Source organism: Scyliorhinus torazame, chromosome 21 (genome assembly GCF_047496885.1).
Source record: "Scyliorhinus torazame isolate Kashiwa2021f chromosome 21, sScyTor2.1, whole genome shotgun sequence".
Taxonomy (NCBI): Eukaryota; Metazoa; Chordata; class Chondrichthyes; order Carcharhiniformes; family Scyliorhinidae; genus Scyliorhinus; species Scyliorhinus torazame.
In genome coordinates this window covers 36,036,800-36,050,912 of record NC_092727.1, presented here as the reverse complement: position 1 = coordinate 36,050,912, position 14,113 = coordinate 36,036,800, and the positions used below count along the sequence as shown (strand labels likewise).

General features: G+C 51.2%; 1 protein-coding gene across 3 annotated transcripts in view; it reads left to right on the top strand.

Moving 5' to 3' along the window:
• Nucleotides 1-14,113, top strand: part of LOC140398254 (otoancorin-like) — a 164,977-nt gene that overhangs the window by 57,997 nt on the left and 92,867 nt on the right. For all 3 annotated transcript variants that reach the window (XM_072486700.1, XM_072486699.1, XM_072486702.1), the window contains 4 exons: nt 8,936-9,047; nt 9,246-9,461; nt 10,520-10,687; nt 13,479-13,625. In XM_072486700.1, coding sequence (XP_072342801.1) covers nt 8,936-9,047; nt 9,246-9,461; nt 10,520-10,687; nt 13,479-13,625 — 643 coding nt within the window. The remainder of the gene's footprint in view (nt 1-8,935; nt 9,048-9,245; nt 9,462-10,519; nt 10,688-13,478; nt 13,626-14,113) is intronic.

Here is a 14,113-nt window from a genome sequence, read left to right as displayed (position 1 = left end):
GTCAGTCCAGGAAGGTGGGGGCGGACTGGGGGAGTGAGGGGGAGGACCGAACACAGGTGGTGATCGGGTCGGATTGGACCGGGAGGGGGGCTTTGAACTGGGGGGGGGGGGGGGAGGGGGGGGCGCGTGGGCGGCGGATGGTTGGGGGGGGGGGGGAGTTATCAGACCGGGTGGGGGAGTGGAGGGCTGTGGTCAGATCGGGAACTGGTGAGGCCCAATGGGGGGGACGGGGGTGGTTTGGACTTTTCCAGGGCTGGTGTGGGGTATCCACCGGGGATTTGCCTGCTTGGGGGACGTCCCATGTGTGGCTGGATCTGGGTGTTTAATTAGATATCTGGAGTTAGAACTGATTTTTGCCCTTCCAACTCTTTCACAGTGTAAGACCATAAGACATAGGAGCGGAAATAAGGCCATTCGGTCCATCGAGTCCACTCCACCATTCGATCATGGCTGATTTCAACTCCATTTACCCGCTCTCTCTCCATAACCCTTAATTCCTCGAGAAATCAAGAATTCATCAACTTCTGTCTTAAAGACACTCAACGCCCCGGCCTCCACCGCCCTCTGTGGCAATGAATTCCACAGACCCACCACTCTCTGGCTGAAGAAATTTCTCCTCATTTCTGTTCTAAAGTGACTCCCTTTTATTCTAAGGCTGAGCTCCCGGGTCCTAGTCTCCCCTGCTAATGGAAACAGCTTCCCTACGTCCACCCTATCTAAGCCATTCATTATCTTATAAGTTTCTATTAGATCTCCCCTCAACCTCCTAAACTCCAATGAATATAATCCCAGGATCCTCAGACGTTCATCGTATGTTAGGCCTACCATTCCTGGGATCATCCGTGTGAATCTCCGCTGGACCCGCTCCCGTGCCAGTATGTCCTTCCTGAGGTGTGGGGCCCAAAATTGCTCACAGTATTCTAAATGGGGCCTAACTAATGCTTTATAAAGCTTCAGAAGTATATCCCTGCTTTTATATTCCAAGCCTCTTGAGATAAATGACAACATTGCATTTGCTTTCTTAATTACGGACTCAACCTGCAAGTTTACCTTTAGAGAATCCTGGACTAGGACTCCCAAGTCTCTTTGCACTTCAGAATTATGAATTTTGTCACCATTTAGAAAATAGTCCATGCCTCTATTTTTTTTCCAAAGTGCAAGACCTCGCACTTGCCCACATTGAATTTCATCAGCCATTTCTTGGACCACTCTCCTAAACTGTCTAAATCTTTCTGCAGCCTCCCTACCTCCTCCATACTACCTGGCCCTCCACCTATCTTTGTATCATCGGCAAACTTAGCCAGAATGCCCCCAGTCCCGTCATCTAGATCGTTAATATATAAAGAGAACAGCTGAGCCCCAACACTGAACCCTGCAGGACACCACTCATCACCGGTTGCCATTCCGAAAAAGAACCTTTTATCCCAACTCTCTGCCTTCTGCCTGACAGCCAATCGTCAATCCATGTTAGTACCTTGCCTCGAATGTAGCACAATCAATCACTCACGAGACGAGATGAGATGGAGTCAATCGATGGCTTTATTACGCAGACTTGTTCCCCAGCAGCACAGTTACAGAATGTGGCTGCTGGGAGAACCCGGGCTTTTATACTCCGCCTTACTGGGTGGAGCCATTAGGCGGCTGATCCAATCGGGACCTGGCGTCTATCCACCAATAGCCTCTCGGCATTACAGGGTACCGTAATACCCCTAATGCATACCACCACATTCACCCCTTGTTAAAAAAAAGAACCCGGCAGGGGTAGTGGGCCCTATGGTGGTAGGGGTTTACAGAGCCGGTACCTGGGATGCCACTAACACAGCGGCTATGCTCCGATATCAAACTACCAACACTATTTACAATGCCACTTTTACTGGGCAACTGAATTATTTACAGAGGCATTTCTTGCTTGGTTATAAAGATTCGATGAGTCGAATGGGTGCCCAGGTCGTCCTCCCCGACCATCTCAGCCCCGGTGGTGATGCAGGCGCTGGCTCGGGCACCGTCGTCTCTGGGAGCATAGCGATGTCTCTTCCTGCTTCACTACCCCTAGACGGAGCCGGGGGAAGGACCAATCCACCCCGGATGGGGCCGGCTGTGGGGTGCGCCGGTGGGCGGGAGGGGGTGATTGGTGTTGGGGGGGGGGGGTGTGGAGTTCCGGCGGGTGCCAGGTCCCGCAGAGAGACCGTGTCCTGTCGGCCGTCGGGGTACGTAGGCGGACTGAGGGTTCGCGTGGAGGAGATGAACCCTCTCGACCAACGGGTACGATTTGTGCGCCCGCACTTGTTTTCAGAGCAGGCTGGGTCTCGGGGCTGCCAGCCAGGTCAGGAGCGACGTTCCGGAGGAGGACTTCCTAGGGAAGACAAGGAGGCATTCGTGAGATGTTTGATTTGTCGTGGAGAAAGCAGCGACCGGATGGAGTGGAGGGCGTCCGGGAGGACTTCCTGCCAGCGGGAGACTGGGAGATTTCTGAACCATAGGGCCAGCAGGACGGTCTTCCAGCCCATTCCGTTCTCCCTCTCTACCTGACCGTTTCCCCGGGGGTTGTAACTGGTCGGCCTGCTCGAGGCGATGCCCCTGCTGAGCAGGAATTGATGCAGTTCGTCGTTCATGAAGGAGGATCCCCTAATGCTATGTATGGAGGCGGGGAAACCGAACAGTGTAAAGATGGTGCAGTGGGCTTTAATGACCGTGGCCGCGGTCATGTCGGGGCAGGGGATGGCGAATGGGAACCGGGAGTACTTATCAACCACGTTCAGGAAGTACGTGTTGCGGTCGGTGGAGGAGAGGGGCCCTTTGAAGTCCAGACTGAGGCGCTCAAAGGGACGGGAAGCCTTTATCAGGTGCGCTTTATCTGGCCTGTAGAAGTGCAGCTTGCACTCTGCGCAGATTTGGCAGTTCCTGGTGGCTGTTCTGACCTCCTCGATGGAGTGATAGAACCGAGTGACCCCCGGGTGGCAGAGGTCCTCGTGGAGGGTTCGAAGACAGTCCACTTGTGCGTTGGCACATGTGCCGCGGGATAGGGCATCGGACGATTCATTCAGCTTTCCGGGACGATACAAGATCTCATAGTTACAGGTGGATAGTTCGATCCTCCAGAGCAGATCTTGTCATTCTTGATCTTGCCCCGCTGTGCATTATCGAACATGAAGGCAACCATACGTTGGTCAGTGAGGAGAGTGAATCTCCTGCCGGCCGGGTAATGCCTCCAATGTCGCACAGCTTCCACTATGGCCTGGGCCTCCTTTTCCACTGAGGAGTGGCGGATTTCTGAAACGTGGAGGGTACGTGAGAAGAAGGCCACGGGTCTGCCCGCTTGGTTGAGGGTGTGTAGCGCACAAAGACTCCGTGAGACGAATAGAGTGAAGTCGATGAGGCTTTATTAAGCGTGTCTGTTCCCCCGCAGCTCGATAGTAGAATGGACTGCGGGGGAGGACTCCGGCTTCTTATACTCCGCCTTCAGGGCGGAGCTAGAGGTCAACGGCCAACCAGGACCCGGGATCTGTCAGCCAATGACATTAGGGCTTCCAGTCCCACATGACCCCTACTACATACTACCACATTCATCCCTTGTCAAAAATGAACCCGGCGGGGTGATGCTTCGTATGGTGGTAGGGGTTTACAGGGCTGGTCCTGGGAGGAAAAAAAACATTCACATGGCAATACAGTATTGTACAATTTTGTCCTGTTTCAACTATTTACAGAAGGTATCGGGAAAAAAGCAAAATGTTCTTGTGAAAAGTCCATACATTGATTTAGATCGACGCCACGAGTCGGTCGGGCGGTCTGGTCGTCCGTGTCGATCGCCTCGGCCCTGGTGGTGGTGGTGGTGGTGGTGGTGGTGCTTGTACCGGTGTTGTCGTCTCCGGGAGCCTTACGGTTTCCGCTTGGGCTTTATTCTTGGTCGGGCCTGAGGGGAGGGGAACCGATCCTCCTGGGAAGGGGGCGGTCGCGGGGTGCGGCGATGGCAGGAAGGGGGGGGTTGGGTGAATGGTGTCGGGGGGGGTGTGTAGCACAATCAATCACTCACGAGACGAGATGAGATGGAGTCAATCGATGGCTTTATTACGCAGACTTGTTCCCCAGATCCCGCAGGGAGACCGTGTCCTGTCGGCCGTTGGGGTACTCCACGTAAGCGTACTGCGGGTTCGCGTGGAGGAGGTGATCCCTTTCGACCAATGGGTCCACCTTATGTGCCCGCACATGCTTTCGGAGCAAGATGGTTCCTGGGGCCGCCAGCCAGGTCGGCAGCGACGTTCCAGAGGAGGACCTCCTAGGGAAGACAAGGAGACGCTCATGAGGCGTTTGCCTAATACATACTACCACAGGGTGGCCGCCAGAGCTACGTCGGACGCGTCGCTCTCGACTTGGAAGGGGATGGACTCGTCGATCGCATGCATCGTGGCCTTTCAGATATCTGCTTTGATGCGGCTGAAGGCCTGGAGGGCCTCTGTCGACAGGGGAAAGACAGTGGACTGAATTAGCGGACGGGCCTTGTCCGCGTAGTTGGGGACCCACTGGGCGTAATAAGAGAAAAAGCCCAGGCAGCATTTCAAGGCCTTGGAGCAGTGAGGGAGGGGGGCTCCATGAGGGGGCGCATGCGTTCAGGGTCTGGGCCTATAACTCCATTTCGCACTACGTAGCCGAGGATGGCTAGACAGTCAGTGCTAAACACGCATTTCTCCCTGTTGTATGTGAGATTCAGGGCGTTTGCGGTCTGGAGGAACTTGCGGAGGTTGGTGTCGTGGTCCTGCTGGTCGTGGCCGCAGATGGTGACGTTATCAAAGTACGGAAACGTGGCCCGCAAACCGTACCGGTCAACCATTCTGTCCATCTCCCATTGGAAGACCAAGACTCCGTTAGTGACACCGAATGGAACCCTTAAGAAGTGATAGAGCCGCCCATCTGCTTCAAAAGCAGTGTATTTGCGGTTGCTCGGGTGTATGGGGAGCTGGTGATAGGCGGACTTAAGGTCCACCGTGGAAAAGACCTTGTACTGTGCAATCCGATTGACCATGTCGGATATGCAGGGGAGAGGGTCCGCATCCAGCTGCATGTACCTATTGATGGTTTGACTATGGTCTATGACCATCCTCTGCTTCTCCCCGGACTTTACAACTACCTCCTGAGCTCTCCAGGGACTATTGCTGACCTGGATTATGCCTTCCCTCAGCAGCCGCTGGACTTCTGACCAGATAAGGTTCGCGCCTGGGCGCTGTACCGTCTGCTCCTGGTGGCGACGGGTTTGCAATCCGGGGTGAGGTTCGCAAACAGGGAAGGCGGGTCGACATTGAGGGTCGCGAGGCCGCAGATAGTGAGTGGGGGTATAGGGCCGCCGAATTGAAACGTTAAACTCTGGAGGTTGCACTGAAAATCCAACCCCAGGAGTGTGGCAGCACAGAGGTGGGGGAGGACGTAAAGCCGGTAGTTCTTGAACTCCCTCCCCTGCACCGTGAGGTTCACGATGCAGAACCCTTTGATCTTTACAGAATGGGATCCTGCTGCCAGGGAAATCTTTTGATTACTCGGGTGGATAGGAAAGGAACAGAGTCTTACCGTATCGGGATGTATAAAACTCTCCGTGCTCCCAGAGTCGATCAGGCAGGGCGTCTCGTACCCGTTTATGAGTACCGCCGTTGTTGCCGTTTGGAGCGTTCGGGACCGCGACTGGTCCAGGGTCACCGAAGCCAGTCGCTGTAGCTGCATCGGGGCGTTTTCCTCAGGCCCTGTGGGGTCGTCCATTCCGGGGTCCTTAGCCGCCAGCCGAGATGGCGGCGTCCATGGGTCGCATACGGTCGGGGTGGACAAGATGGCGCTGCCCATTGATCACACATGGCCGGAGCAGCACAAAATGGCGGCGCCCATCCCTCCCGCATGGAGTCCGGGACCCAAGATGTCGGCGCCCGTTGGCCGCACATGGATCGTTGGCGGGGTTGAGGTTGGGGTCTTGGTTCTCCCCCGGAGATTGTGGCGACCCCCCGGGCCTGGCACACTGCTGCAAAGTGCCCTTTTTTCTGCACCCTTTGCAGAGGGCTGAGCGGACCGGGCAGTGCAGTCGGGGGTGTTTCGCTTGCCCGCAAAAGTAGCAGCGCGGCACCCCCGGGTGGTCTGGCGCTCTGGCAGCACAGGCCTGCGGGGGGGGGGGGGTTGGTGCCGGGGGGTCGGTCGCGGCAGGGGTCCACGGTGCCCAAGGTGCTGCTGCCCGGTCGGGGGCGTAGGCACGGGCGTTCTGTGATGCCACATCGAGCGAGGCAGCGAGGGCCAATGCCTACTTGAGGCCTAGTGGGTCTCTTTCCAGCAGTCACTGGCGAATTTGGGATGAAAGCATACCTGCCACGAAAGCATCCCAAATTAGTAGCTCCGTATGTTCATTAGCCGCAACTGGTGGGCAGTTGCAATTTCTCCCCAGTATTAACAGCGCACTGTAGAATTCGTCCAGCGATTCCCCGGGGATTTGCCGCCTCGTCGCGAGCTGGTGGCGTGCATAGACCTGGTTGACGGGCCGAACGTAGATTCCTCTCAGCATGGCAAGCGCCGACTGGAAATCGTCCGCGTCCTCTATGAGAGTGCAGATTTCCGGGCTCGACCTGGAATGCAGGACCTGCATTTTCTGGTCTTCTGTAGATACGCAGGTGGCCGTTCGGTGGTATCCATCAAAACACGCTAACCAGTGTTTAAAACTGGCCGCTGAGCTTGCCGCGTGGGGGCTGATTCGCAGACACTCCGGAGTGATTCGGAGCTCCATGTTCTTTAAAGTTTGCATAATAAGTTGTAGCACAATCAATCACTCATGAGACGAGATGAGATGGAGTCAATCAATGGCTTTATTACGCAGACTTATTCCCCAGCAGCACAGTTACCGAATGCGGCTGCTGGGAGAACCCGGGCTCTTATACTCCGCCTTACTGGGTGGAGCCAGTAGGCGGCTGATCCAATCAGGACCCGGTGTCTATCCACCAATAGCATCACAGGGTACCGTAATACCCCTAATGCATACACCACACACAGTAACTGTCACAGAAAAACTGGCAAGACCATCCAAAATTAACAGTGGTTCCCAGCCCAGCGCAGTTATCAGTGCCTCTGCACAATTGCCGGGTAAACCCTTGCATGGGAGCTTCTTGATATCCCTAAATGCAAATCTGCAAAGCAAGGAAGTTGTTTTCTCCACTTTTATTTGCACGTTCTATTTTATTTGATATTCTCTCTCAGCACCTCACCTGATACCATTTCATCATGGCAACATGGTTGTTATAGATCTTCCCCCTTCTCAGAAACAAAATGGTTTCCACTCCTACATGAAGAGACAGTGGAGCAGCAAGCTGAACATTTCAGCAGGTATCGCTGCAAATTGGCAAGATATTAAAGTCAGAACCGAAAATATCAGCCGACAAATTCGCGTTTTTAGATGAAAAGGCTGCCATTCATACAATGAGAATTATGTCATTTTTTATAATTTGCCCATTCTGACAGATTTACCTCAGATTCGGTAAAGTTTTGCTGGGTCATAATTGGCTTCTGTCATAATTCATGCCTCCTTGGCCAGATTATGATTCTTTCTGAGCATCAAACTTCTGTGATGCTGAATTTTATCGAATATGTGCAGCGTGTCAGGTTCAATTGAGGAACAATTCAAAGTAGCAAATTTGTCAAATTTAACAATGATGTTAGTTTTGCATGCTATATTGCTATTATAATTGATATGAAATGGAACAGGGGTGAAATTCTCCCGAGACGTCGCGATGTCCGCCGACTGGCGCCCAAAACGGCGCCAATCAGACGGGCGTCGCGCTGCCCCAAAGGTGCGGAATGCTCTGCATCTTTAGGGGCCGAGCCCCAACATTGAGGGGCTAGGCCGGCGCCGGAGAAATTTCAGCCCCGCCAGCTGGCAGAAACGGCCTTTGTTACCCCGCCAGCTGGCGCGGAAATTACATCCCCGGGCGGCGCATGCACGGGAGCGTCAGCGGCCGCTGACAGTTTCCCACGCATGCGCAGTGGAGGGAGTCTCTTCCGCCTCCGCCATGGTGGAGACCGTGGCGGAGGCGGAAGGGAAAGAGTGCCCCCACGGCACAGGCCCGCCCGCGGATCGGTGGGCCCCGAACGCGGGCCAGGCCACCGTGGGGGCACGCCCCGGGGCCAGATCACCCCGCGCCCCCCCCAGGACCCCGGAGCCCACCCACGCCGCCTTGTCCCGCCGTTCAAAAGGTGGTTTAATCCACGCCGGCGGGACAGGCAATTTATCGGCGGGACTTCCGCCCATCTGGGCCGGAGAATCGACCGGGGGGGCCCGCCAACCGGCGCGGCGCGATTCTTGCCCCCGCCGAATATCCGGTGCCGGAGACTTCGGCAACCAGCGGGGGCGGGATTCACGGCAGCCCCCGGCGATTCTCCAACCCGGCGGGGGGTCGGAGAATGACGCCCCAGGTCTTGGATCATAAAGAAAAAGGGCAGCACGGTAGCACAATGGGTAGCACTGTTACATCACAGCTCCAGGGTCCCCAGGTTCGATGCCTGGCGTAGGTCACTGGCTGTGCGGAGTCTGCACGTTCTCCCCGTGTCTCCGTGGGTTTCCTCCGGGTGCTCATGTTTCCTCCCACATGTCCCGAAAGACATGCTGATATGTAATTTGGACATTCTGAATTCTCCCTCTGTGTACCTGAACAGGCGCCGGAATGTGGCGACGAGGGGATTTTCACAGTGACTTCATGGCAGTGTGAAGCCTACTTGTGAAAATAAAGATTATTATTATTATTATTATTATTAATAAACTGCTCATAAATGTTCACCATTTCACATAATGTTGCGGCCTGATTTTCAAATTAATTATGCTCACAAATTCCTTACAACAAGATTATTGTTGTCATAAAATCCAAATCATATTCAGAGACTAATTCTGATTTTTGTTCTTCCCCTCCTCCGCCCTCCTTATCCGCAGCCTTGGTCAGCTGGTGTGTTTCTACCCTGTCAAGCAACTGAAATTTCTTAGTGCAACAGCAATAAATGCTTTGCAGAATGAACTGCTGAACTGCACAAGGAATATAAAGAAGGCAAGTATAATGAGTGGGATACTTTGAGCATCCCTGGTGACCAATGGCACCTTACTTCAATAGTTTGTTCTGACTTGCTGCATTCACCTTATGTACATGTCCTGCTTTATTTGAAAGCCAATGCTGTTTAAGATCCCTACCAAAAGCACTTATGGTGTATATATTGTTCAGTTATTTAACATGGACATGTTTCTGCAGATCTACGAGGCGTTGGTGGAGGATATTGCTGTCAACATTACGAGTGCTGAAAATCTAAAAAAGCTGGGGCAAGCTGCGATTGGGCTTAAAATCAGTCAATTGTCCAATCTCTCGGATGAGATCGTTGTACGTGCTATCACTAAACTGAAGATGGTCAAAGGGTGGTCCAAAGGTCAAATCAGAGCCATTTTTAGAAAGTATCAGGATGCTGAAAACGTAAGTAGTAATCAGTAAAATGCATGTTCATAGTGTGTATGTTATTATTTACTTAATCTGAGGTGTGAGCAACTTTCCGTGCCAATATTACGGGGAAAATTTGAGCATATGGTGCATGTTTGATAACATAGTGGTTGTTTTACTGGATTAGTAATCCAGAGGCCAGAATGAAAAGTCTTGATTCAAGAGTTCAAATCCCACCACAGCATCAAGGCAATTTTAATCCAATTTATTAAACAAAATCTGGAATAAAAGTCTAATGTCACTCATTAGCGACCATGAAACGAGTGGATTGTTATAACATCCCATGATTAGACAAGGAAATCTGCTGGTCTTACCCAATTTGGCTCAAAATGATTCAAAGTGGCTTGGCTTCCCTTTCAAGTCTTTCAAACAGCCAAACGAAACTCCCAAGATAGGTATTGAGTGATAGAAGATGAAGAAGCTGGCATTTATACCCTCTGAGTATCTCAAGGCATTTCTGAGGAGGTGGCCAGAGCTCAAAAGGTGCTCTTAGGCATATGAACAGAACAAAATAGTGCACCAATTTTTTCATGAGATGACACATACCTTTAATATAATTCCATAAGACCATAAGACATGGGAGCAGAATTAGGCCACTCGGCCCCTTGAGTCTGCTCCGCCATTCAATCATGGCTGATATTTTTCTCATCCCCATTCTCCTGCCTTCTCCCCATATTAAGAAGCCAGTTACGTGATAGAAGGAAGGACCTGAAAAACATTATAGTGATGGAAATATTTTAAACCTGGGGCGAAATTCTCCTACCCGCCCCGCCACATTTCTGCGCCGACCGGCCGGCGGGAGTCTCCGTAACACCGGCCGGTCAATGGGGTTTCCCATTGTGGGGCAGCCCCACGCCGTCGGGAAACCCCCGGGCGCCGGCAGAACGGAGACTCCCGCCGGCGGAGAATGACGCCCCTGGACTCCAACTGAATAATTCAACCATTGCTACTAAATGTGCTCTGCTCCAACGTTTAAAAATATACGGGGCCTGAGCCGTACATTTGAAATAATATTTACTGTGTATCTTTTGCAGGTCACAGCTGACAAATTGAAGACTCTAGGTATTCTGGTTTCTGGCATTGGTGCAAAAACATTTGAAAAATTCAATGGCAAGGAAATCCTAAATGCCTTTAATGAAACGGATGTCAAAGAGTCCTTGACCTCTATGCTGCCAGTGCAGAACAAGGCTATCATGAAAAGGGCAAGTCTTTGTATTGATCTTATAATTGAGAAAATACATTTCTAGCTTGACTTCGGAAATCGTAAAACTGATCCTCCAAACTGCTAACATGCAGCATATGAGTTCCAATTAGCAAATCAACCTGAAATGGCCTTTCATAATGAAAAACAAGAGGTTGATTATTTTCTTCAAAGAAATGTTCTTTCGTTGTCAACTTGCCGTACATTTTCAATGATAATTGATCTATTTACCATCAGATAAGAAATATTTCTCTCAGAGCCTGCAACCCCTCGTATTCCACTCGAACTATTGAACTCGACAGCACAGCAGCAGGTTATTTGGTCCCTCATGTTACAGTTATCCAAAATTAATTCCCCTGTGCTAAACTCTTGCCAAAGCCCCATCATATTTCTTTGCCAAACAAGTTATCCGATTTTCTCTTTGAAAGCATTAAATGGTCTCTGTCACTTCTATTTTATGGGCAGGACTTTTCAGTACTCATAGATTATCATAGAATTTACAGTGCAGAAGGAGGCCATTCGGCCCATCGAGTCTGCACCGGCTCTTGGAAAGAGCACCCTACCCAAGGTCAACACCTCCACCTATTCCCATAACCCAGTAACCCCTCCCAACACTAAGGGCAATTTTGGACACTAAGGGCAATTTTGGACACTATGGGCAATTTAGCATGGCCAATCCACCTAACCCGCACATCTTTGGACTGTGGGAGGAAACCGGAGCACCCGGAGGAAACCCACGCACACACGGGGAGGATGTGCAGACTCCGCACAGACAGTGACCCAAGCCGGAATCGAACCTGGGACCCTGGAGCTGTGAAGCATTTGTGCTAACCACCATGCTACCGTGTACTGCCCGCCCCAAGATCAGACATTCCCACCTTAGGTCAACAGACCTTTCAATCATCCGTCAAAATTTACTTCCCGTCTGCAATGATTCACGCGGCAGGTGGGAATGTGATAATTTACCCCATGCATCTAATTTATTCTATTCTCGAAAATCTGTTTGTGTAAAAACTTCCCTTCGCATTTCTCCTCAATGTCAGGGTGGACCTTTACGTCCCAGTAATAACGGGACGGGGTGAGAAAACACAGTGAGCCATTCAAAGGCCCATTGACTTCGGCAGGAATGGAAAATCCCACCGGCGGGAGGGGGCATAAAATTCCATCCTGAATGACAATTTTAAAGCGATTCAACTTCCCGACCATGATGAAATAGTCAATCATTATTAACCCCATCAAAACTCATCATCATTTGAAAAACCCCCATAAACCCCCTTTTCTGTCCCAGTGAAAGCAATCTCACTATATCTCAATTTTCCACCCATGTTGTGTCCTATCACTGGCCTTCATGATGGAGCAACATGCGTGGTTTCTATGCTATTTAATTATAATAAATAATAATAATTTTTATTGTCACAAGTAGGCTTACATTAACACGGCAATGAAGTTACTGTGAAAAGGCCCTCGTCACCACAATCTGGCGCCTGTTTGGGTACACAGAGGGAGAATTCAGAATGCCCAAATTACCTAACAGCACGTCTTTTGGGACTTGTGGGAGGAAATTGGAGCACCCGGAAGAAACACAGACACAGGGAGGACGTGCAGACTCCACAGTGAGAGTGACCCAAGCCAGGAATCGAACCTGGTACCCTGGAGCTGTGAAGCAACAGTGCTTCCCACTGTGCTACCGTGCTGTCCTTATTATTGCCCTTTCTATGATTAGGCATCGAAAATTGCTCACAATACTTTAATGGTGTCTTAACTATGTTTTGTACAAATTTGGCATGACTTTTTTATTATTGAATTCTACATTATAAAATTCTGTGGTCCATTTTATGGCTTTATTGACTGACATTTTCAGGTAATTACATATTATAATACTTGGGTCTCCTTAGTCATCAACGGGCGGTATTCTCCGATCCCCCAGCCACATATTCCTCTGCAGCCCATTGTTTGCTGGTAGTGAGATTCTCTCTTCCTGCTGCTTGTCAATGGGATTTCCCATTGAAGCCATCCCATGCTGCCATGAAACCCGAGGATGAGGGCGCACTGTCAGTGCCAGAGCATTCCGGCCTTACACCTTTCAGTATCTTTCCATTATATTGGCCTGGGTCTTGAGGAGACAATGGGGATCTTGGCCGTCAGCTCCAAAGATCCACGTGGCCTCTTTTTGGGAAAGTCCGCAATATCTTGTTTCACTCAGGCACTTAACAGGTCAGCAGTGGGCTTCACTGTGGGATCAAGGACCCCGGGAATGGAGCAGACGGAGGGGGAGGGGCCAAAGGTTGCTGACAACTGGTGATCAATCAGAAGTGCCTTTGTTGAGGTTGTGGCTGCTACTGGTACAACACCTAGCCCAGGCCTGGCACCGTTACTGGGCACCATGAGAATTGGGGAATCTAAGATGGAGGTCATGGGGATGGGGGTTGGCAGCAATGGCAGGGAGTGGTTCTCTGTGGGCCCTCCTCTTTGATACCGAGTTCCTCAATCAGAACTGAGTGCCTTTGAATACAGAATCCCCTCCCAGCATCCTGCAAGCACATCCAACAGGGTTTGTTTTTTTATATTACCCACGTGGCAAGCCTGCCACCCCACCCACCCCACCCCCCGCACCTCTCCCCTTAAGTGGGCAGTAATTTCCCATTTAAGGGCTTCAACTGATGGCAGGTGCTCGTGAAGCAGTTGATTGTCGATGACTATATATACACCCATATGTTTGAACTGTTTTTCAATGTAAACATGATTGTTACTCGCAGAAACATGAGCTAATAGAATTTCTTTCAACTGTACAGATCTTGCAGTCAGTGAAAATTGATGAAGCCTTGGAAAAACTTCCAGATACACTGGTGCCACAAGTTCCAGTAGAAAACCTGAAAGAATCTGGCGACATTGTTAATTTAGACTACTTGAAAAAAGGCAAACCTTGGAACAAGGGCCAGGTAAGACCATAAGTCACAAGAACATAGTATGTGGGGAGTGGAATGGAAGAGAGACAACAGCCCAAGCGCTGCATCAACCAACATGTCGGGCGCGATTCAGCGGACTCAAGTTAAAGTTTACTTAGTGGGTTGTTTCTCAGCGCTATTCAACTGCACTTTGCCAAGGAACATCCCATCAAAGCCATTCTTTACGTCAAGGTGACTCACAGATCGAGGTGCCACTTTTAAAGGCAGCCCCAATCTTTCAAGCCCCATTTGAGCCCCCATCGCAGCCTCAGGATCCCCACACTTCACCCAACGTACCTCTTCCGGGGTCTTCTGGTACCCTTCACTCCACTTATTATGGGCAAGGTCCCCCCCCAGCCTTGACCCCTGGCACAAGAAAGCTGGCACCTAGTTACCTTGGTAGTGTTAGCCTGGCACCCTGACAGTGCCCCTGCTGTTCTGGCCATCCTGGCAGTATTCAGGGTGCCCAGGTGATATTGTGA